Here is a 16,817-nt window from a genome sequence, read left to right as displayed (position 1 = left end):
GTGGGATATTACTAGACCACAGAGGTAATGAGCAAAGCTGATGGGGCAAACATGGGTGCCAGGGAGAGAAGGGGGATCTCACCAGTCAGGGACTCGGGCCCGTCGGGGGCCAGGGCTGGAGCAAGAAGCCACTGGTTTGCATGGTTCAGAGTGAAGCAGTGGCGGGGGGGGGGTCCCTGGGGCCTCCCCTTCACCAGCAGCCTTTTAAATGCAGATGGAGGTCTGGTCTGGAGGCTGGGCTGCCTTGCACTGGGGAGCAGGCAATGGTCCCAGCACTGGCCTGGCTGGGAGAGGCCAGCAGCACCCAACAGGATGCAATGGTCCCCAGATGCCTGGGGTCTGCCCTGCTCTGCAGTGGGGCAGGTGACAGCACAGTCCCCCCAGCTCTTTCATATTCTGCCTGTGCCTCCTCCCTTGCCAAATATTTAACTAATTAACACTGCCTGCAGGCTCCTGTTTACGCAGCTTGTTGTTGAGCCAAGAAGGACTCCTGGCTGCCTCAGAGCAAAGATGGTGCAAACTGCAAACGGGACTCCCAGGCACAAAGCTCAACCACCCAGAAGGGCTGGGGCACCTGGGCTGTCCCCACTGCTGCCTGCGATACACGGCTGAGACCCTGCCCAGCACTGCACAGCCCACAGCTGAGACCAGCCCTGTCCCACCGAGCACCACACAGCCCTCAGGCCCTGGGGCACATGCATGCTGCCTTGCCCCTGGAGAGGCCCCCCCCCCATCTCTGTGGGTGGGACAGACACCAGCACCATCCCCCTGTGCCATGCGCCCACACCCTGGCTTCAGCCCACTTTGCTGCTGGCTTTGCTGCCCCCTGAAATCTGGCCTTCCTGGTGCCTCTCGCTCCCACCTCACAGCCCAAGGGCCCCCAAACTCCTCCACACCCCCAAGCATCCCTGAGCAACACTGTTCCTCCTCTGCAGCACCAGAGAGACTGGGGCGGCCTGGAGCAGGGACAGGAAGGAGGCACTGCCCAGCCGCACTCCACACCCTCATCTTTACTCCCTTAGCTGAGTGAGTGGGGTGGTCACAGCACTGGAAGGTCAGGAGCCCTTATGCCCATCCCTGAGTGGGTGAAGGCAATGCAAACGGCCCCGGTGTGGTTCCCTGTCTCCAAGGGATGCAGCCTGGACGTGGGGACAGCCCCAGAGGCAGGACGCTGGTACTATCAGCTCTCACTCAGTGGGCATGGGTGCCAGAGCAAGAGCTTGCACTCCTAGCCCCCCCAGCTGTGCCTAAGGGCAGAGAGAAGCAGGGGGCTGAGCTAGCGGCTGTGGACAGCACCGTGCTGTGCCATGCCGTGGGGGACCACGCAGCACAGCTCGAGGTCTAGGCAGACTGTGAGGCCAGAGACAGTGTGACAAACAGCCAGAGGCAGTGCCTGCCTCCTGCCCTCATTAAATCCCCCCTAACGAGCTCAGCACTGAGCCTTGGGACCCAGCTGGACTCTGAGCTGGTCATTACTGCTGACAAGGACCTGTCAAAGTGGGAGATGTGGTGTGTCTCTCCTCCTATGCACAGCATAGCTCATGGGGGCACACTGGGGGGGGGCACCACAGAGCTGGGGACACATACCCCCAAACCTTGCCAGCTCCTCTCACGCCCTTCCCTCTGAGCCAAGTGGGAAGATAAGTGTCCCCCCCCAGGTGCCAGTGCAGGACAGGCCCCCCCTCTCCTTGCCCACGCTACTGCTTGGGGATGGGGTGAGACTCAAGGTGCAGGGAGCTGTGTGGGGACCCTGGGGCTCCCCTGGCAGCACCGCTGGGGCCAAAGGGAGACTGGGGAAGGGAGGAAGGGGTACAAGGAGAGAGTGCAGGTGGCCCCGAGGAGAGAGGCATTGGGCCAGGTGGGAGACAGCGATGGCAGGGCACTGATCCAGGGTGGAAGGGAGCTCTGGACTGGAGGTCAGGGCTGTGGGACAGGACTGCTGCCAAGCCCTGGATTTCCCCTTCCAAGCTCCTCTCCCAGGACCTGCCTGGAGCAGGAGAGATGGAGGAGGATGACGAGCACAGCTCCCCTGCTACTCCAATCCCCGAACAGAGCTGCTCCTTCCCAGGAGCACCATGGCACAGATAAGGAGCCCCGGTGATCCCCAGGGCACGTTTAATCTGGGACAGGACAGTTATTGGATAAATACCATGAATATGTAAATTGCATTTATGCTGATTTATGGCTGGGGGGGCAGGTGGGGAGGGGAGATGGTTTAGTTTAGTTTAATGCATTTATTTCCCTGCCTCGAGATGGAGAACAATCTCCGAGCACTACATCTGCCAAGCCAGAGGAGATGATTCAGGCAGAGCCATGCAGATGGGAGCACCCTGGGGCCAGGCTGGATGTGAGGGGCCTCACTTGTGGGGAGAAGAGGTGGGCGGGCCGTGGGGTGCAGCACCCGGACACCTCCACCTGCTGCTGCACTCCCTGGTACTCGCTGTCCTCACATGCACCCCAGAAGGGTTGCACAGGAGGCAGGTACCCCCATTCCCTCCATGCCACTGCTGCTCCCCTGGGATGATGTATGGATCTGGCACAAGACCAGTAGTATTTCAATTAATTTCTGGGCCTTGCAAAGACTCCTGACCTTTCATGAGATGCAGAGGGAAATTGAGGTGATTAATCTGGCAGGTCAGGGTGGCTCCTCCACTCTGACATTCCTTATGTGTTACATGGGGTGGGGTGGGTGGCAGACCCCTTTGCATAAACCAGCTGCAGAGGCTTTAGCAGTGAGATGCTGAGTGTCCCCCCTGCCGGCAGACTCACAGCCCCTCTCTGCAAACAGCTGGGTCACAACCAGGCTGTGGGCACCAGGAACGGGGAAAACATGAGCAAGACCAAACTCTAAACTTCTGCTCAGCAACCATACACCTGGCAGGTGCACACCACAGTGCCTCTGGAGCATGTGTTCCCCTGAGCACATGCACCTGTGTCCCACCAGGAGAGCATGCAGCAAGCAGCCCTCGTGGCTGCACAGAAGCAGACACAGCCACCCTGCACCACCCATCCTCCCCCCTGCAGGAAGGCCGTGGCACTCTCAACCCATTGCCCATCAGGTGCAAATGACTCTCCCCACCTCTGCTTGCCCCTCACATCTCACTTGCCATATAGCTGCACCCCCTGGGAAAGGAGGAGGGCAGCAGGGGAGTGGGCTGCACCCGGCCTGCGAGGAGCACCTGGGCAGCCAGGATGCACATGGTGGAGCTGGGAGGAGGGAAAGGATTCACCTCTTAATTTCCTATTAAATGCTGATCAATCCAATTAGATCCTGCATGTAATGAAGGCCATCTGCTTGGTAGGGCTGGGCCCCAGCACTCCCTCCCCATCCCAAAGCATGTGCTATCCTGTGCAGCCGTTGGAGAAGTCCATAAGCGCTGGCAGGGAAGGGGTTTGGGGATGGGAGGCTGATGAAAGGGGTTTTGCCCAATTTTCCAGATGACTCTAATTAAGTTGTTCCCTTCAGCTGCTAAATTAGCTGGAGCCCTCCCCTCTTCCCTGGATGGGTTCCCCCCCCTCCCCTCACTACCTCTCAGATGCAGCAAATCAGCTTCCAGCTCTCCTTCCCCCCCCCCCCCCCCCCGCAGGGCTCTGCAAATAAATAAATAGACAGTCCTAGTAAAATTAACCATATGAGGAGCTGCAAATGAGGTGGAAAATTTTAATGGTTCGGCATTTAAAAGCTGTCTGACAGGAGGTAGGGATGTGAACAGAGAGAAAACAGTCCTGTGAACTGTGTATTGCCCCCCTCCTGCCCCCACCCCCAGGCCCCTCATCCCCCGATTTCCATTATTCTCTGTTGCACTGGAGCAGCACATGTCCCAGCTGGTGCTTGCGATGCTGGGACTGGAGGAGGACCCCCCCCCAGTGTGGAGATCAGGCATCTGTGCTCCTGCCCTCATGCACCCCATCTGGCAGCAGACTGCAGCAGCCTCTCGGACTCCTCTAGGGCCAGGAGACCCTGCACCCCCTGGCCCTTCGTGGTGCCAGCAGGACCTGGCAGAGGTTAACCTGGGCCAAGCCGGGTGGGTCAGGACTAGCAGGTGACTGGGGCCGAGGGCCATAAACTCCCCAGTCAGCTGGCAGCAAGCCCTTGGGTGAACGGATCCAGGGACAGGTGGTGCCTGCTTCCCTGCTCCATCACCACGAGCTGCTGCTGCTCCTGCTCCTGGGCACCAGCAGCCCTGGTGCAGTTCGCTTGGCCAAAGAAGGTGGGAGCCAGAGCCCCTCCAAAGCCGCGGGGGAAGCAGAGCCATCTCCATGCCCCCACCCCAGTGTTGCTCCCGCCACCCCATCCCTCCAGTGGAGGCGCGTCCCTGCCAGCGCAGCCCCCGCGCAGACCCCTCGATGCATTTATATCTCATGATTATGCTGCAGGCAGCGGAGGCGGGGGGGGAAGGGACAGCTGGGGCGGGACTGGGAGGCCGCCAGGCTGGCGGAGCACGGGGACCCTTTCCCACGCCCCTGCCGCTAGTCTTCCCGGGGCAGCCCTGGTGGCGGCGCGCTGTGGCCCAGGGCAAGGCGGTGGCACCGGCGCGCATCCCCGGCCCGGGGGGGGCCGGCAGCACCACGGCAGCACCCCCCTCCCGGTGGGCTGGGCTCGGGGGGGCCGCTTTGCCCTTGAATCCCCCCGTCCCCTCCCCATCTCGTCGGCGAGGGCCCGGACATGAATATTCATGGCGGTGGCGGCGGGTGACAAGGACGGGGCTCGCTCCGCCTGCGTGGCAAGCAGGCGGCGCCGGGGGGCGGTGGGGACAGGCAGCGGGCGCCGGCCCGTGTCCGCCGCGGGGAGTCCCGCCCGCGCAGCGAGGGCGGCGGGAGCGCTGTCCCCGGACGGGGTGGGGGCGGCCCCGCGAGCCGTCCGCCAGGGGGCGCCGCGGCGCCCGCCGCGCCTGCCGGGTCATTTGCACATTTTTGCATACGGAGAGACCGCACGGCGCGTCAGCAGCGCCCCCGCGCGGCCCGCGGCGGGGCCGGAGGGGCCGGGGCAGCCGCCCGAGCACACCGGGGCCGGTGCAGAGAGCCCCGCAGCGCAGGCGGCCCCGCCGAGGGCTGCGCCCGCCCGGCCCGGCCCGGCCCGGCCCGGCGAATTTCACGGCGATCGCGACCGCGCTGCGGCAGCCGCCGTTACCGGACGACCCCGCCGGGCCGGGCCGTCCCACGGCTGCCTGCCGCCATGGCGACGGGCGGCGCGCCGTACCGGTCCCCGTCGCCGTGGTTACCGCCCTGCCCACCCCCGCGGCCCCGCTTTCAGCCCGTCGCCGTGGTTACCGCCGGCGTCAGGGCTCCGGGACGTCACGGGCCGCCCTCGCCCCCTCCGGCCCGGCCCCACCGCGGCCTGAGCCCCCGGCCTAGGCAGCGGGGCCGGCGAGGTGCCCGCCCCGGGGTGGGAGCTCCCCGGCCGCGCCGCCCGCCCGGGCACCTGTTCCTGGCTCAGTGCTCGCCCCCCGCGTTCCAAGGACTCGTCCTGTCCCCGGGCCCGGTCACCTGTCGCCCGCGGTCCCTATTCGGGCCCCGCCGGGCCCCGCGCCAGCGCTCGGCACCGCGGGGCGGCCCGCGCTGAGGGAGGGAGGGACCCGGCCCCCCAGGGGATGCGGGCCGGGGGGGTCCTGCCGCCTTCCCCTCGCGCTGCCTGGGCCCGGCTGGGAGCCGGTCGGCTCCATGCCTGTACGGCTGCTGGGAACAGCCCTCGGCTGGGGGGGGCCCCATGCGGGGTCCGGGGTGCCGTGTTGGGGTGGGGGCGGTCGGGGAGGGTGCGTTGTACATGCACCGATGTGCATACAGGTGTGTGCTGCACAGGGTGTTGCATGAAGCAGGAAAGCACCAGTGCAGCTTCTTGGCCTGGTCTGCAGCAGCTGGGGGCACCGGCAGCCCCACAGTGCCCCTCCCCCAGGAAATCCAAACCACGGAGAACTCGAGGTTGGGGAGCAGACATGTATTGCTAAAACACAGGATTACACAGCCCAGAGCAGTGGGACAGGACCACACTGACACCCCCAAGGCACCCAGCACCCACCACCTCAGGCAGGGGGGGCTGGGTGGCCTCCAAAGTGAGTCTGGGGGTGCCCCCTCCTTGCACCCACTGTCTCTGAAGGCACCAAATACCCCACAGGGGAAACAGCTCAAGAGGCACCTCCCACCCCCCCAGCCTGCTCTGGTCCTGGCGGAGATGGTCCCCACCAGAGCCCCTGTTGCTGCAGGCATCAGGGACAGGGGTGCCTGCTGTCCCCATCCCCACCCCTGGGCCCAGCTCAGCAGCTCCCTGCAGCCAGGGTCCATCTGTCCCTCCAGCTGGGGGGCCCTGGGATGCTGCCCTGCTCAGATCTCCTGCAGGAAGTCCACGGGGAAGAGCCCCACTTTGCGGCCGGTGTAGACTTTCACGTAACCATTCACCTCCTCCCCCTTCTGCACCACAATCTGGGGGCGAGAGGGGTGCAGGTGAGACTCCCGGGGCCCCACAGAGCCGGGGGAAGGCAGCAACCTCCAGGTGTGTGTGTGTGGGGGGGCCGGGCAGAGCAGGTCTCATCCAAGGGGCTAGGGGAGGTGGGCAGTGTGGGGATGGTAATGCAGGCCAGGGCAGAGAGTGGCTGTAGGGTGCAGCAGGGTGCCAGGGCAGGCGGGATGCGTGGGGACCTGGAGGAGGCTGGGGCAGAGATGCAGGTGGGGGCTGGACCAGGTGGTCCCATCTCACCTGATCCTTCTTGAGTGTGATCTGCCCGATCTCCCGGTTGCCCACGAAGGAGCGTGTCACCTTGTGCACCCGCTCACCTGCCCGCACCCGGATGATGAAGTTTGGAGGGAAGTAGCCAATTTTTTCACCAATCTTCCCCTGAAAGAAGTCAGTGGATGGGTGCAAGGTGGGGGTTGGAGCCAATCTGTATGACTCCCAGATTCCCCCATGACAAATAGCCTGCAGGTTGTGGGCTGGCATGAGGAGGACACAGCAGATTTAGGGGGCCGTGTCCCCCTTAGAGTGCAATTTGTACTCGCAGCTGACCTCTCCCTTTGCTTTAAGCCCTGCATCTTTCCCTTCTGCGCTTGTAGGACGCCAGCCTTACCCGCCACCACTCCTCGTTGGAGTCATCGACCACCGTGATCTTCTCCCCTGGCCTGCAAAGGGAAGGAAGGGCTCAGTGTGAGGGGGGGCAGGGACCTCTGCACCATGGGAGACTCTGAGGTTGGCAAGGAAAATTGCTCTTCCCACAGCAACAGCTCCTAGAGCCCTGTGCCAGGGGAGGTCAAGGAATGCACACAGCCCACGGGCTCAGAGACAGACAGGTCCTGTACGTGAGCAGCTCAGCCTTAAGTCTAGGGTGCAAGAAATCAGTGGAACCACATCAAGACAAACACCAGCAGCCTTGGAAATGAGGCTTGTGCCCAAAGCCTGGGAGCTGGGAGAGCTGGCTCAGCGAGAGCCAGAGCTCCCGCTGGATGTGTAGCCTATTGGGGCAGGCAGAAAAGCCACAAAACCCAAACCACAGCCAGCATGGCTTTAATTTCTGCCCTCATTCATTCATTCACAGACCCTTCCTGGCTGTGAGAGCCTTGTTGTTGAGGCAAAGACTTCTCCCCCTCCGCACTGGACACCCCACGTCCTTCCCCTCATCACCCCTGTGCCCACTGTATGGCTGGGAACTTACGGGAAATCCAGGTCATCTTTTTCCAGGGCTTTGAAGCGATAAAGTGCCACGAAATAGTGAGACTGCAGATAGCCACCACGAATCCCTGGCTGTGGCTTCTTGTTCTGGGGGAGGAAGAAAGAGGGAGTTGGGGCCCCAGAGAGGCTGAGGACAGCCCCAGGGAGCCCAGCAGGGAGATCTCTGCAGCCTCTGCCCACACTGCTCCAAGGCCAGGAGCCTTCGGGGTGTAGGGCGAGGATGATGGCTACCTTGTCATCTGTTGGGCTCTTCTCAGTTGTCTTGTCCCCTTCAGAGGTGCCTGGAAATGGGAGGAGGGGGGATATGTTTCTCCTGGTGCTGCCTCCCCACCCCAGGACCAGCCTCCTCCCAAGGATCTCCTGTGCCCAGGTCAACAAGGGGAAGCAGAGAGAGCCCCAGGGTGGAGACCTGAACTGAAGACCCTCTTTCTGCAGGGCAAAACCCACCCCAGAGGGCCCGCCCAGGTACCCATCAGGCTCCCTCCCTGCCCCATGCTTGTGGCTGGCGCTCAGCCCCCCTCCCCACCCCAGTTCCTTGGCCCTTGCGTGCAGCCAGCCCCTGCCACGGTCGCAGCACTCACCACCCTCGGTTTTGCCCTTTTCTGGCTTTGTGGCCTCTGGTTCCTCATCCATCATAGCAGCCAAAGGCTGCAAGGCAGAGAGGTGTCAGGGGGTGCAGGGCAGGCAGGAAGGTGGGGGTGGCAATGGGGTGCAGGCTGTGGTGCCAGGACCCTTGGGCATTTGGAGTGACAGGCCAACCCCGCACTCACGTTTTTCTTGTCATCTTGCCCTTTCTTCCGCTCCTTGTTGGCCATAATGACGCCCGTCCGCAGGGTTTCGAACACGGGGTCGCTCCTGTTGGCTGCCGCTGGGGCACAGGGATGGTGAGAGGGGTTCAGCTACAGGACGTGGGGAGATGGGGCATCCCATTGTGGGGACAGTACTTACAGAGCAGCTCCTTGACGCAGGCATATTGCTGGTCGCTATAGAGGGGTGAGCTGTATGCTCGGCGAAACCCCGGGGGCTGGAAGGAAAGAGGAGGTCAGAGCATCAACCACCACCCAGACCCGTGGGCCCTTTTGTGAGAGCTGAGGGGGGAGCGGGTGGATGCTGGGGACCCAGAGAGTGGCCACCCAGCAGGGGGGTGATGCCTGGGTCCCCCCCCTCAGAGCCAGGAAGAGAGATGGGTCATGGCACCTGGGTCATGCCCACAGGGACCGAGCCAGCTGCTCCCTGCTGTGGTGCTTTGGTCTTCCCTGCGAGGAGGTGCCCTGAGCCTGGGGCTGGTGGGAACACTCACGATTTTGCCAAAGCAGCGCTGCATCTCCACATAGGACTGGCAGTGGTGGTGGATGTTGGTTTTGCAGTTCTTGCACCTCAGGCCAAATTTGTTGTTGACTGGCGGTGGAGGGGTGGAAAGGAGAGGCAATGTGACACTGCAGCTGTGGGGACGGCTGGGCTGGAGTCCTCACCAGCCTTGGCCCCCAGCCCTCGCCCTGACCATGGCCCCCAGCCCCAGCACCCTCAGGACTCACGGACAATCATGCGGGCACAAACATCACAGAACTTGGGCTTTTTGAAGTAATGATCTTTGAACTTGTGGGGTTTGTCATTGACAAGTTTCTGGGGCTCGGGAGGGGGCTCAGGCTCCTCCTCCTCTTCCTCCTCTTCCTCCTCCTCATAGATGTAGTAGATGGGTCCCCCTGAGGGGCTGACAAGTTCCCCGTTGGGCTGTGGCTCTGGCGCCATCTCCTCCTTGGGCTTTCGCTGGAAAAGTTGCTTCAGCTTCTGTAGCTGCGGGGGCAGGAGAGGATGCATTGCACACAGCAGGTGCGTGGGGTGCAGCAGGCAGGCAGGCAGGCAAGCCAGTGCCTGGCTTCCCACCCCTTTGCTCTGACCTAGAGACTCCTTCTTCCCCAGGTGGGACAAGACCCCAGGCATCCTGGGTCAGAAATGCTGTGAGGATGGGGACCCTTCTCCCAGCCCCGTGAGCTCCCCACAAAAGGAGAAACTGTGACTCCTGAGCACCATGTGGATGTAGGCACCCTGGGGAAAAGCCAGGCTGGGAAATGGCCACCCAGTGCCCTGCTGGATCAGGATCCCAGCAGGCATCCCTGGCCCCACAAAAACTCCTGGGGCTGAGGCAGAGAAGATGCTAGAAAGGCAGCTTCCCCCACCCACCCGATCTGCCCTGTGGGCACCCACTTACCCGGCTCTTGGGTTTCCCACCTGGAGCAGGTGGAGCTGGTGGCTCTGGCACTTCCTTCTCTGTCATGCTATGAGGGAAAAAGAGAGACATCACATTGGCTGGGGCTGTTCCCACTGCAGGTGCCCAGTGGGGGCAGGAACAGCCAGACCTTGCTGGATGGGAAGCATCTCCCAAGCCAGTGCCTCCCTCTGTCCCAGCAGCACCACCTCCTGCTGCCCTGCCTGCAGCTCCTGCCCGAGCAAGGGCCAGTTCTGCTGTGGGCGAGTCCTGGGGCCCCAGGGTACCTGCTGGGCCCTGCTGCGCAGGCTGGAGAACAGCAGGCTCCCAGCACAGTGTGCACAGCACCGCTGCTTGCTCAGTGGACGTGGTGCCAAGCGCTGCGAGCCAGACCCTGGGCTACCTGCACATGTCCATCTCTGTCTAGACATCATCTCACGATTAAACTGCAAATGGTGCCGCTCTTGGCCCCCTAGGACAAACATGCGTATGACGCTGTCTGGCATCACTGCACAGCCCTGATTTCTTCTCCACAGAAGTCCCATGCTACCATGGGGGCAGGATCTGCTCCTGCATCCCCCAAAACATGCCTGATTCCACCTTTGACTGTCAACCATCCCCACAGTCCTTCTACCCAGACATCACTATTTTTGGTGATACCTAACACAAGGCCCCCCCATGCCCCTGTGGAAACCAATCAGGATGACCATCAGGGAAACAGCGATGGGGGCTGGGGAGTCCTGGGGCAAGGGGTGCTGCAGAAGCAAAGAGCCCTGGGGTCTTGCACAGCAATGTGGGTGGAACAGGGGCCCACAAGGGTCAGTGGCCATGATGAGAAGCCGCCGCGCACGAAAACACACTTACGCTGTGTTTGGAGCTCTTGTCCTGCGATGAAAAACCCCGCACAGGGTGGCCGATGTTGGGGCCCCGTTGGCTGCGGAGCCCCCAGCCCTCTGTGCCGGGTGCGCAGGGAGGGGGGCAGCTGCCCCAGTCCCGTGGAGAGCGGGAGTGACAGGCCAGAGGGGAACCGACAGCTGAGCGCTGGCGGAGGCTGACGCCGAGAAATTGGAGCCCATGCCTGAGCCAGGAGGGGAGCGGGGTGGAGAGGAGCCACTGGCTATTTGCGTTAGTGGGTTGCTGGGCGTGCCAGAGGCCCACCCACCCCCTGGCATGGGGCAGCAGCAGAGTAGGGGCACACCAAGTGCTCCAGCCTTGATGTCTCGTTTGCTCTGGCATTTGAGGCCCCTGCAGCTGGGAGGGGAAAAGGAAAGAGTGGCAGCAGTGGGGTCTCTCATGGGGCAGCTCTCATGGCTGCCCCATACCCTCTGGCAGAAAATCCTGCTGGTCTGCTCTCCACTGAGGCAGAGAGCTGCCACGGAGGAAAGAGCTGGGGACCCCATTGCTATCATGCCGCCCTGCAGTGGGTGCCAGGTCCCCGGAGCTGGACAGGCACCCCAGTGCCTGAGTCCCTGGACCTATGTCCCTGCCAGGCTGTGGGTGGCAGTGGTGCAGGAGTTTGCACCAAGGCTGGGGTTGGAGCCCACCCCTTCCAGGCAGCTCTTACCTCTCCACTTGCACCTGCTCTTGAAGGCAGCATCCAGATGCTGCAAGAGGCTCCAGCTTCTGTGTGCAATGCAATGGTGAGGGTGGTGCCAGCCCAACTCTTGTACCCACAGGGCAGGAGGACACAGTGATACCTGCAGCTATCAGCTCAAGTGCTGCTCCCCTGTAATCAGGAGGAATATGCTGCTTCCTGCCAGGGGATACAGCTGGGGACATGCCATGGCCCCATTCTTGCCATTGCACAGCTGCATGGGGCTAGCAGCTGGGAAAGGAGTCTATGAATATCTGATGGGGGGGACCAGCCCCAGATCAAAGTGCTCAGCGCTCCTCTCCCAGTCTTGGCTCCCAGCCTCGGCAAGCCATGAGCTTGCAGCCCTTGTACATGCCAAGCATGGAGGCAGGACCTAGGCAGGCACCCATCCTCCTGTGAGTGCCCCTTCTGCTCCCTGGCTGTCATCTCACCCTGAGGAGGCAGCACAGACAGCCCCTAGCACTGGTACTGGCAGAGAACGGGAAAGCAGCGTTAAAGTGATGGACAAGTTTTCTTTTTATATTTAAAAACACCCCCCCAAATAAAATAAAACCAAAAATACCCCCCAAATAATAATCAGATTAAATAAAATGTGCAGTGAACATACCAATCAACACCTGTATGTGCAGTTCAACACAGTGCTTAACAAAACAATATACACAGGGTAAGGTGGGCGGGCACGGGCATCACTCAAAAAAAAAAAAAAAAATCAATTTCTTGTCTCTTAATTATGTCCATATAAATATATCCAGGAAGGAGAGTGAGAGGAAGGGAGGGCAGAAAGGAAAAGAGAATGTAGAGGGAAGTGCCCGCAGTCCAGTGTGCTCTGTGCCCGTTGCGTGAGCCCTACTGTGAGCTGGCACGCTCCAGCACCCGCAAGTCGTAGTTCTTTTTGGCCACACGCAGCTTGAAGCGGCTGAGGGAGTTGTTGAGTCGGAGGGAGGCATTCTGGGCAGCCAGCGGGCTGGGGAACACGGCCACGATGGTGTATAAGGCAGCAAGGTCACTGTGCCTGCCGTTCTCTGGAGTCCCATTGTTGTCCCCGCCGCCCCCATCTCCACGGCGCCCCTGAGTCTCTTTGAGCCACTGGATTTTGGCACCAGCCATGGCGAGCTGGGTGAAGAGCTTGTCAGCTTCTGTCCGCGTGATGCCCTCGGGCAGGTCTGTCACCTCCAGCACTCGGCCCAGCACTGCAGTGGAAAGACAGCACGTGTCAGCGGCAGCAGATTCTTGGGTGGCAACAGCACAGTGAGAGCTGATGCGTGGGCTCCTCACCAGCTCTGGGGTTGGAGCGGTCACCTCTACTTTGCGCATAAAAGCAGCGCTTTGCTAAGCTGCCCCCACATTAGGAATGTATTTTTTTAAGCCAGTCACTTCTTCCCCCTCAAACTGCCCCTATCATTCTGCTTCCTACAGTGCCCCATTCTGATCCTTTCTGACACCCACATCCTGGTCCCCACATGGCCTGCTTCAAGACGAGACTGGTATTTCCCATGTGCCCCGGGCTCCAGCAACACCAAGTCCTCCTTGCTTCCTTTGGCTGGGCTTGGCTTTTCAGTTAGGGCTTTCCCAGGTGCTCTGCCCCATCTTCCTACCCCTACCCTATCCTTGGGTACCAGGATTGGCAGCTAACCCAGCTCTCCTGCCCTCTCTCTCTGGAAGGGAGAAAGACAGGCTGCACCCATGGAGGACACCAACAAATGCAGATCCTGAATTTGACATTGCCCTGTGTGCTTCACCCATGGGGAGGATCCCCTTCTGTGCCCAGGCCAGTGTCACGCCAACCTCTTTGCCTCTGCTCTGTGGTACCCAAACACTTCTACTGCTTCCTGGCTCCAGCCCTGGCTTTTGGGCTTAGCGGAGGGCTGGCTGAATGGATTCTTTGCTAATATTAACATGGCATGTAATGAACATGCCAGCCACAGGGAGGGGGGCAGCTCTCCGGCAAGCAGCTCTTAAAGGGCCCCCTGCGACCAGCTGCTGTTGGTGGTGACATGGAGGTGACATGGGGGATAAGTCTGAAGTGTCCAGAGAGCCAGTGAAGACTGCCTCCCTTCCAGGCCGTCTGGCTCATGCCCAACTAGCAAGTCTTGTATTGTTGTGGGGAGAAGCCAGACGTGCCTCTCCTTTCCTCCCCGATGACCAAGTAGAGACCCCCCAGGGCGAGGAACAGGGAGTCCCTTTCCCTTTGGAGAGAAATGATCCACTGGGGATTTCAGCCCTCGCAGCCACCCCTGGAAGATCCCAAAGCCCTTTACAAAGATGAAGGCTCTGCAGGTCCTGGCCCCACTGGGAAATGGAAGCATGAGAGGGAAGGGTCACTTGGGAAGGCAATGGTGGGAACAAGATCTCAGGGGTCTGGACACTCACTTTCTGCTGACAAAGAGGAATAAAATCCCAGCAGTTCTGCCAGCTCCACCCGCTCCACCATTTCAACCCTCACAGAGGCCCAGGTGTCCTGGTGCTCATCACTGACACTCCAACAATTTGTCCCCACTCTTCCTCAAAAGCTTTGCTCAGTGCAGGCAGGGTTTACTGGGTTCCTGAGCAACCCTTGTCCTCCTAGCTCCTGATGGGCACAGCTGACTGGGACTGGCTCTGCTGCACGCCACCCCCAAGCCAGGCCTCACATGGGCTGTGTGTGGGGTGTGTGTTTGCATGCGTGGGGGAGGCGGTGGCGGGCAGGAACTGCTCTCCACAACCACCCCCAGCAATGGGTGCTGTGGGATGCTGGTGTCGGCAGAGATAGCATCTGGAGCCTCTGCCAGCTACGCCCATGCAGTGGGGACTAGTCAGAGGGCAAAGGGGGAACTTCTTGAGGAGGGTCACTTGCCTACATCGCTTGTCCCAAGGTCAGTGGACGCTGACTTGAGGGCCTGTCTCTTGCTCCGGTTTCCATGTTTCATTCCAGTCTGCCCCTTAAAGAATAAAAATGGTAGCGTGTCACCTGAGGAGACACTGTGGCCTCACAGTGCCCACAGAGCATCCTGGGAGTAGGGGGGAAGACCAAACTTGACTAGGCCATGGCTGTGAAGGGGAATGAAGCCACCTGGATGAACCTTGCATGCCCTGGCACCTTTGAGGTGACACCATGCTTGGGTAAGTTAGATGAGATCAAGGCACAGCCATGGTTCCAGGACACTCAAAGGACTTGGGGCTGACACTGCTTCTGGGCAAAGCTGGGAGCAGGATGAAATTTTAGCCCAGTGCCAGACTCCAGGGAAATCCATTCACAAAGGCAGCTTTGCCAGATGGATGGCAAGAGCATGGGGTAGTCAGCCTGATACCTTATCAAGTGGTGTCCAAGCACAGGGCAGGATGTGAGACTCACTTCTTAACTACTCCCGGGCCCTGCCCAGAGAAGGGCTGTCCGGGGAGAGGGGGGCCGTCTTGCTCTGCTCCCAGGACAGTGAAAGGGTGGGTGAGTGGGGGTTTGGCCCAATTTTACCTGGTGTGCATTGTAGTTGGGCTGGTTGTGGAGCAGCGGTGGGGGACAGAGAGACAGATTATACTGCAGCGGCTGGCCCAGCAATGAGTAGCGCCCATCACCTGCAAAAAGAAGCAAATGTTTGTAGGGGTCTGAAGAAATCACAGGAAATACCCAGCCCTGTGCTGTCCCCACTCCTTCCCCTTACCTTGTGCCGGGCCCATGGGCCGGGGGAACTGTGTGAGGACAGGGAGAGGGCTCAGCCCTGTGCAGACACTGTTGAGGCTGGTGACAGGAGATGGCGTCGGGGACTGGGTGGGGGACGTGATGGGGCTGTTCAGCTGGGTGCTTGCCTGGGGGACAGAGAGTGTTAGACAGCCCCAGTGCTTGTGACCTGTCCCACAACTGTCTCACCACCATGGGATGAGCCCACCCCCATCTCCCAGCCCATCCAGACAGCATGGATGCTGGGGTCTTCTCTCTCCCACCAGGCTGCTCCCAAAAGATGAGCTGCCTGCTTCCCAGTCCTCTCAATACCTGAGCACTCGTGTCTGTGTTGTACAGGTCTCCTGGCTTCTGCCCCCGCTGGTCCAGGCTGTAGTACTTACAGTGGCTCCACTGCACCACAGGGGGATTCTGGGGGGCCTGGGGGCCATTGGGTACATTCAGCTGCATCACAACCACGCCAGGACCTGATGGAGACACCCCTGGGGAGAGATGACAGCAGCAGTATTGCCAAGGCTCTGCACACTGCTGCTGCTGCTTGCTGTAGGACAAGAGGCAGCCTGCCTGTCTGTGCAACTTTGCACTCTTTCCTACAACACCCCCTCCGTACTCTTTCCTACAACACCCCCTCTGTACTCTTTCCTACAACACCCCCTCCGTACTCTTTCCTACAACACCCCCTCCGTACTCTTTCCTATAACACCCCCTCCGTACTCTTTCCTACAACACCCCCTCCGTACTCTTTCCTCTGCCACTCCTGCCTGCCCAGGTGGGCTGAAAAAGGCCCCACCAAGATCTGGTCGGGATCCCTCTCTGATATCACAGCTTACATCAGAAAGTGATGACTTTTAATCCAGGAGAAATACGAGCAGGGGGGACAAGCTGAAGGCAACTTAGGGGACCTCTCTGAGCATCACAGCAAAACTTCAGGCAAAGGATCTAATCAGAGAGCTGGGTGCAGAGCTCGAGTATCCTGGGTCCAGCTCTTGCACCAATTCACCAGGCCCCAGCTCACTTCCCTGCAGCTGGGACAGGATGCAGGAATCCTGATGCTCCTCTCATCCATAGTGCTCCCTGGTCCCACGAACTGCCCTGGTGACACTAAGCCGCGTTGCCAGCAGAGGGAGTCCGCAGCCCACAGCGGCTCCCTCTACCTGCTCCTACCCTGCCTGCCCACCATGGCAAGGAGATGCCAGGCACAGGCCGGAATCAGCCTGGAAATGAAGTCTCTGTGCCACGTCCTGGTAATTCCCAGTGGGCCACAGGATGGGTAAGACTAAGGAAACCCATTGCACAGAAGCTGCCAGACTTGGCTGTGAATTGACAGCTCTGTTCACTGCAGCCCCTACAAAACGTGATCCAATCTGTGCAGAATCAGTGCCAACCCTGACCAGTGGCCCCTCTTACCTGAATACTGCTGCTGCATCTGTGGCGGGCTGCAGGGTGATGGGGACTGTGGCATCTGATACTGTTCAGAGCCAGGTGGCTGAAGGAACCCCACCGAAGGGCTGTGAAGCAGAGAGTGCTCTGGTGAGGTGCTGGGGATGGGGAGAAATAGCCTGCCCATCTGTGCAGGCAACCACCAGCTCCCTCAGTGCTTGAGATGGCTGGAAACACAGCTGGAGCTGGAGGAGCACAGGAAGCACCGCATGCTGCAGGACAGCTGTGTTCAGGAAGTGCTGACTGTGGGAGCTAGGACTGGGCAAGC

The 16,817-nt window shown here is 60.6% G+C and overlaps 2 protein-coding genes across 33 annotated transcripts in view; both read right to left on the bottom strand.

The window, feature by feature from the left end:
• Positions 1 to 5,410: 5,410 nt before the first annotated feature.
• Positions 5,411 to 12,201, bottom strand: STAC3 (SH3 and cysteine rich domain 3). Of its 11 annotated transcripts, XM_087771844.1 has the most exons (12): positions 10,728 to 11,554; positions 9,867 to 9,933; positions 9,193 to 9,451; positions 8,958 to 9,055; positions 8,606 to 8,681; positions 8,428 to 8,525; positions 8,239 to 8,305; positions 7,889 to 7,938; positions 7,641 to 7,744; positions 7,059 to 7,110; positions 6,692 to 6,829; positions 6,171 to 6,417 (listed from the first exon to the last, which is right to left on the bottom strand). In XM_087771844.1, the coding sequence occupies exons 1-12, from the start codon at positions 11,270 to 11,272 to the stop codon at positions 6,319 to 6,321; spliced, it is 1,653 nt and encodes a 550-aa protein (XP_087627970.1). In that variant the 5' UTR covers positions 11,273 to 11,554; the 3' UTR covers positions 6,171 to 6,318. The 11 variants fall into 11 exon arrangements, 9 of the variants coding, with proteins under 9 accessions (XP_087627969.1, XP_087627967.1, XP_087627966.1 ...); XM_087771843.1 differs by lacking the exon at positions 10,728 to 11,554 and adding an exon at positions 12,065 to 12,201 and having other exon boundaries at positions 5,411 to 6,829; XM_087771841.1 differs by having other exon boundaries at positions 5,411 to 6,829; positions 11,428 to 11,808.
• R3HDM2 (R3H domain containing 2) overlaps positions 12,008 to 16,817 on the bottom strand; it is a 61,268-nt gene continuing 56,458 nt past the window's right edge. For 6 of the 22 annotated variants that reach the window (XM_087771831.1, XM_087771833.1, XM_087771830.1 and 3 more), the window contains 6 exons: positions 16,517 to 16,617; positions 15,422 to 15,591; positions 15,093 to 15,237; positions 14,906 to 15,006; positions 14,291 to 14,375; positions 12,010 to 12,647 (listed from right to left, as the gene is read on the bottom strand). In XM_087771831.1, coding sequence (XP_087627957.1) covers positions 12,304 to 12,647; positions 14,291 to 14,375; positions 14,906 to 15,006; positions 15,093 to 15,237; positions 15,422 to 15,591; positions 16,517 to 16,617 — 946 coding nt within the window. In that variant the 3' untranslated portion in view covers positions 12,010 to 12,303. Of the gene's footprint in view, positions 12,648 to 14,290; positions 14,376 to 14,905; positions 15,007 to 15,092; positions 15,238 to 15,421; positions 15,592 to 16,516; positions 16,618 to 16,817 lie in introns of all 22 variants that reach the window. The other 16 variants (XM_087771817.1, XM_087771822.1, XM_087771825.1 and 13 more) reach the window with 10 other exon arrangements.

This window comes from Nipponia nippon, unplaced genomic scaffold (assembly GCF_047370975.1).
Source record: "Nipponia nippon isolate SJK-2023a ecotype South Korea unplaced genomic scaffold, ASM4737097v1 scaffold_35, whole genome shotgun sequence".
Classification (NCBI taxonomy): Eukaryota; Metazoa; Chordata; class Aves; order Pelecaniformes; family Threskiornithidae; genus Nipponia; species Nipponia nippon.
Note: the sequence above shows the minus strand (reverse complement) of the source record. Positions and strands in the feature narration are given on the sequence as shown.

Bases quoted from the DNA above. Each gene is read 5' to 3' on its own strand.
- STAC3 (XM_087771840.1), bottom strand. From the start codon at position 11,272: ATGATAGCAATGGGGTCCCCAGCTCTTTCCTCCGTGGCAGCTCTCTGC. The intron at 9,452-9,866 runs GTAAGTGGGTGC...CTGCCCCCGCAG, and splicing joins GTGGGAAACCCAAGAGCCGG to CTACAGAAGCTGAAGCAACT. The intron at 8,682-8,957 runs GTGAGTGTTCCC...CTTTCCTTCCAG, and splicing joins AGCGCTGCTTTGGCAAAATC to CCCCCGGGGTTTCGCCGAGC.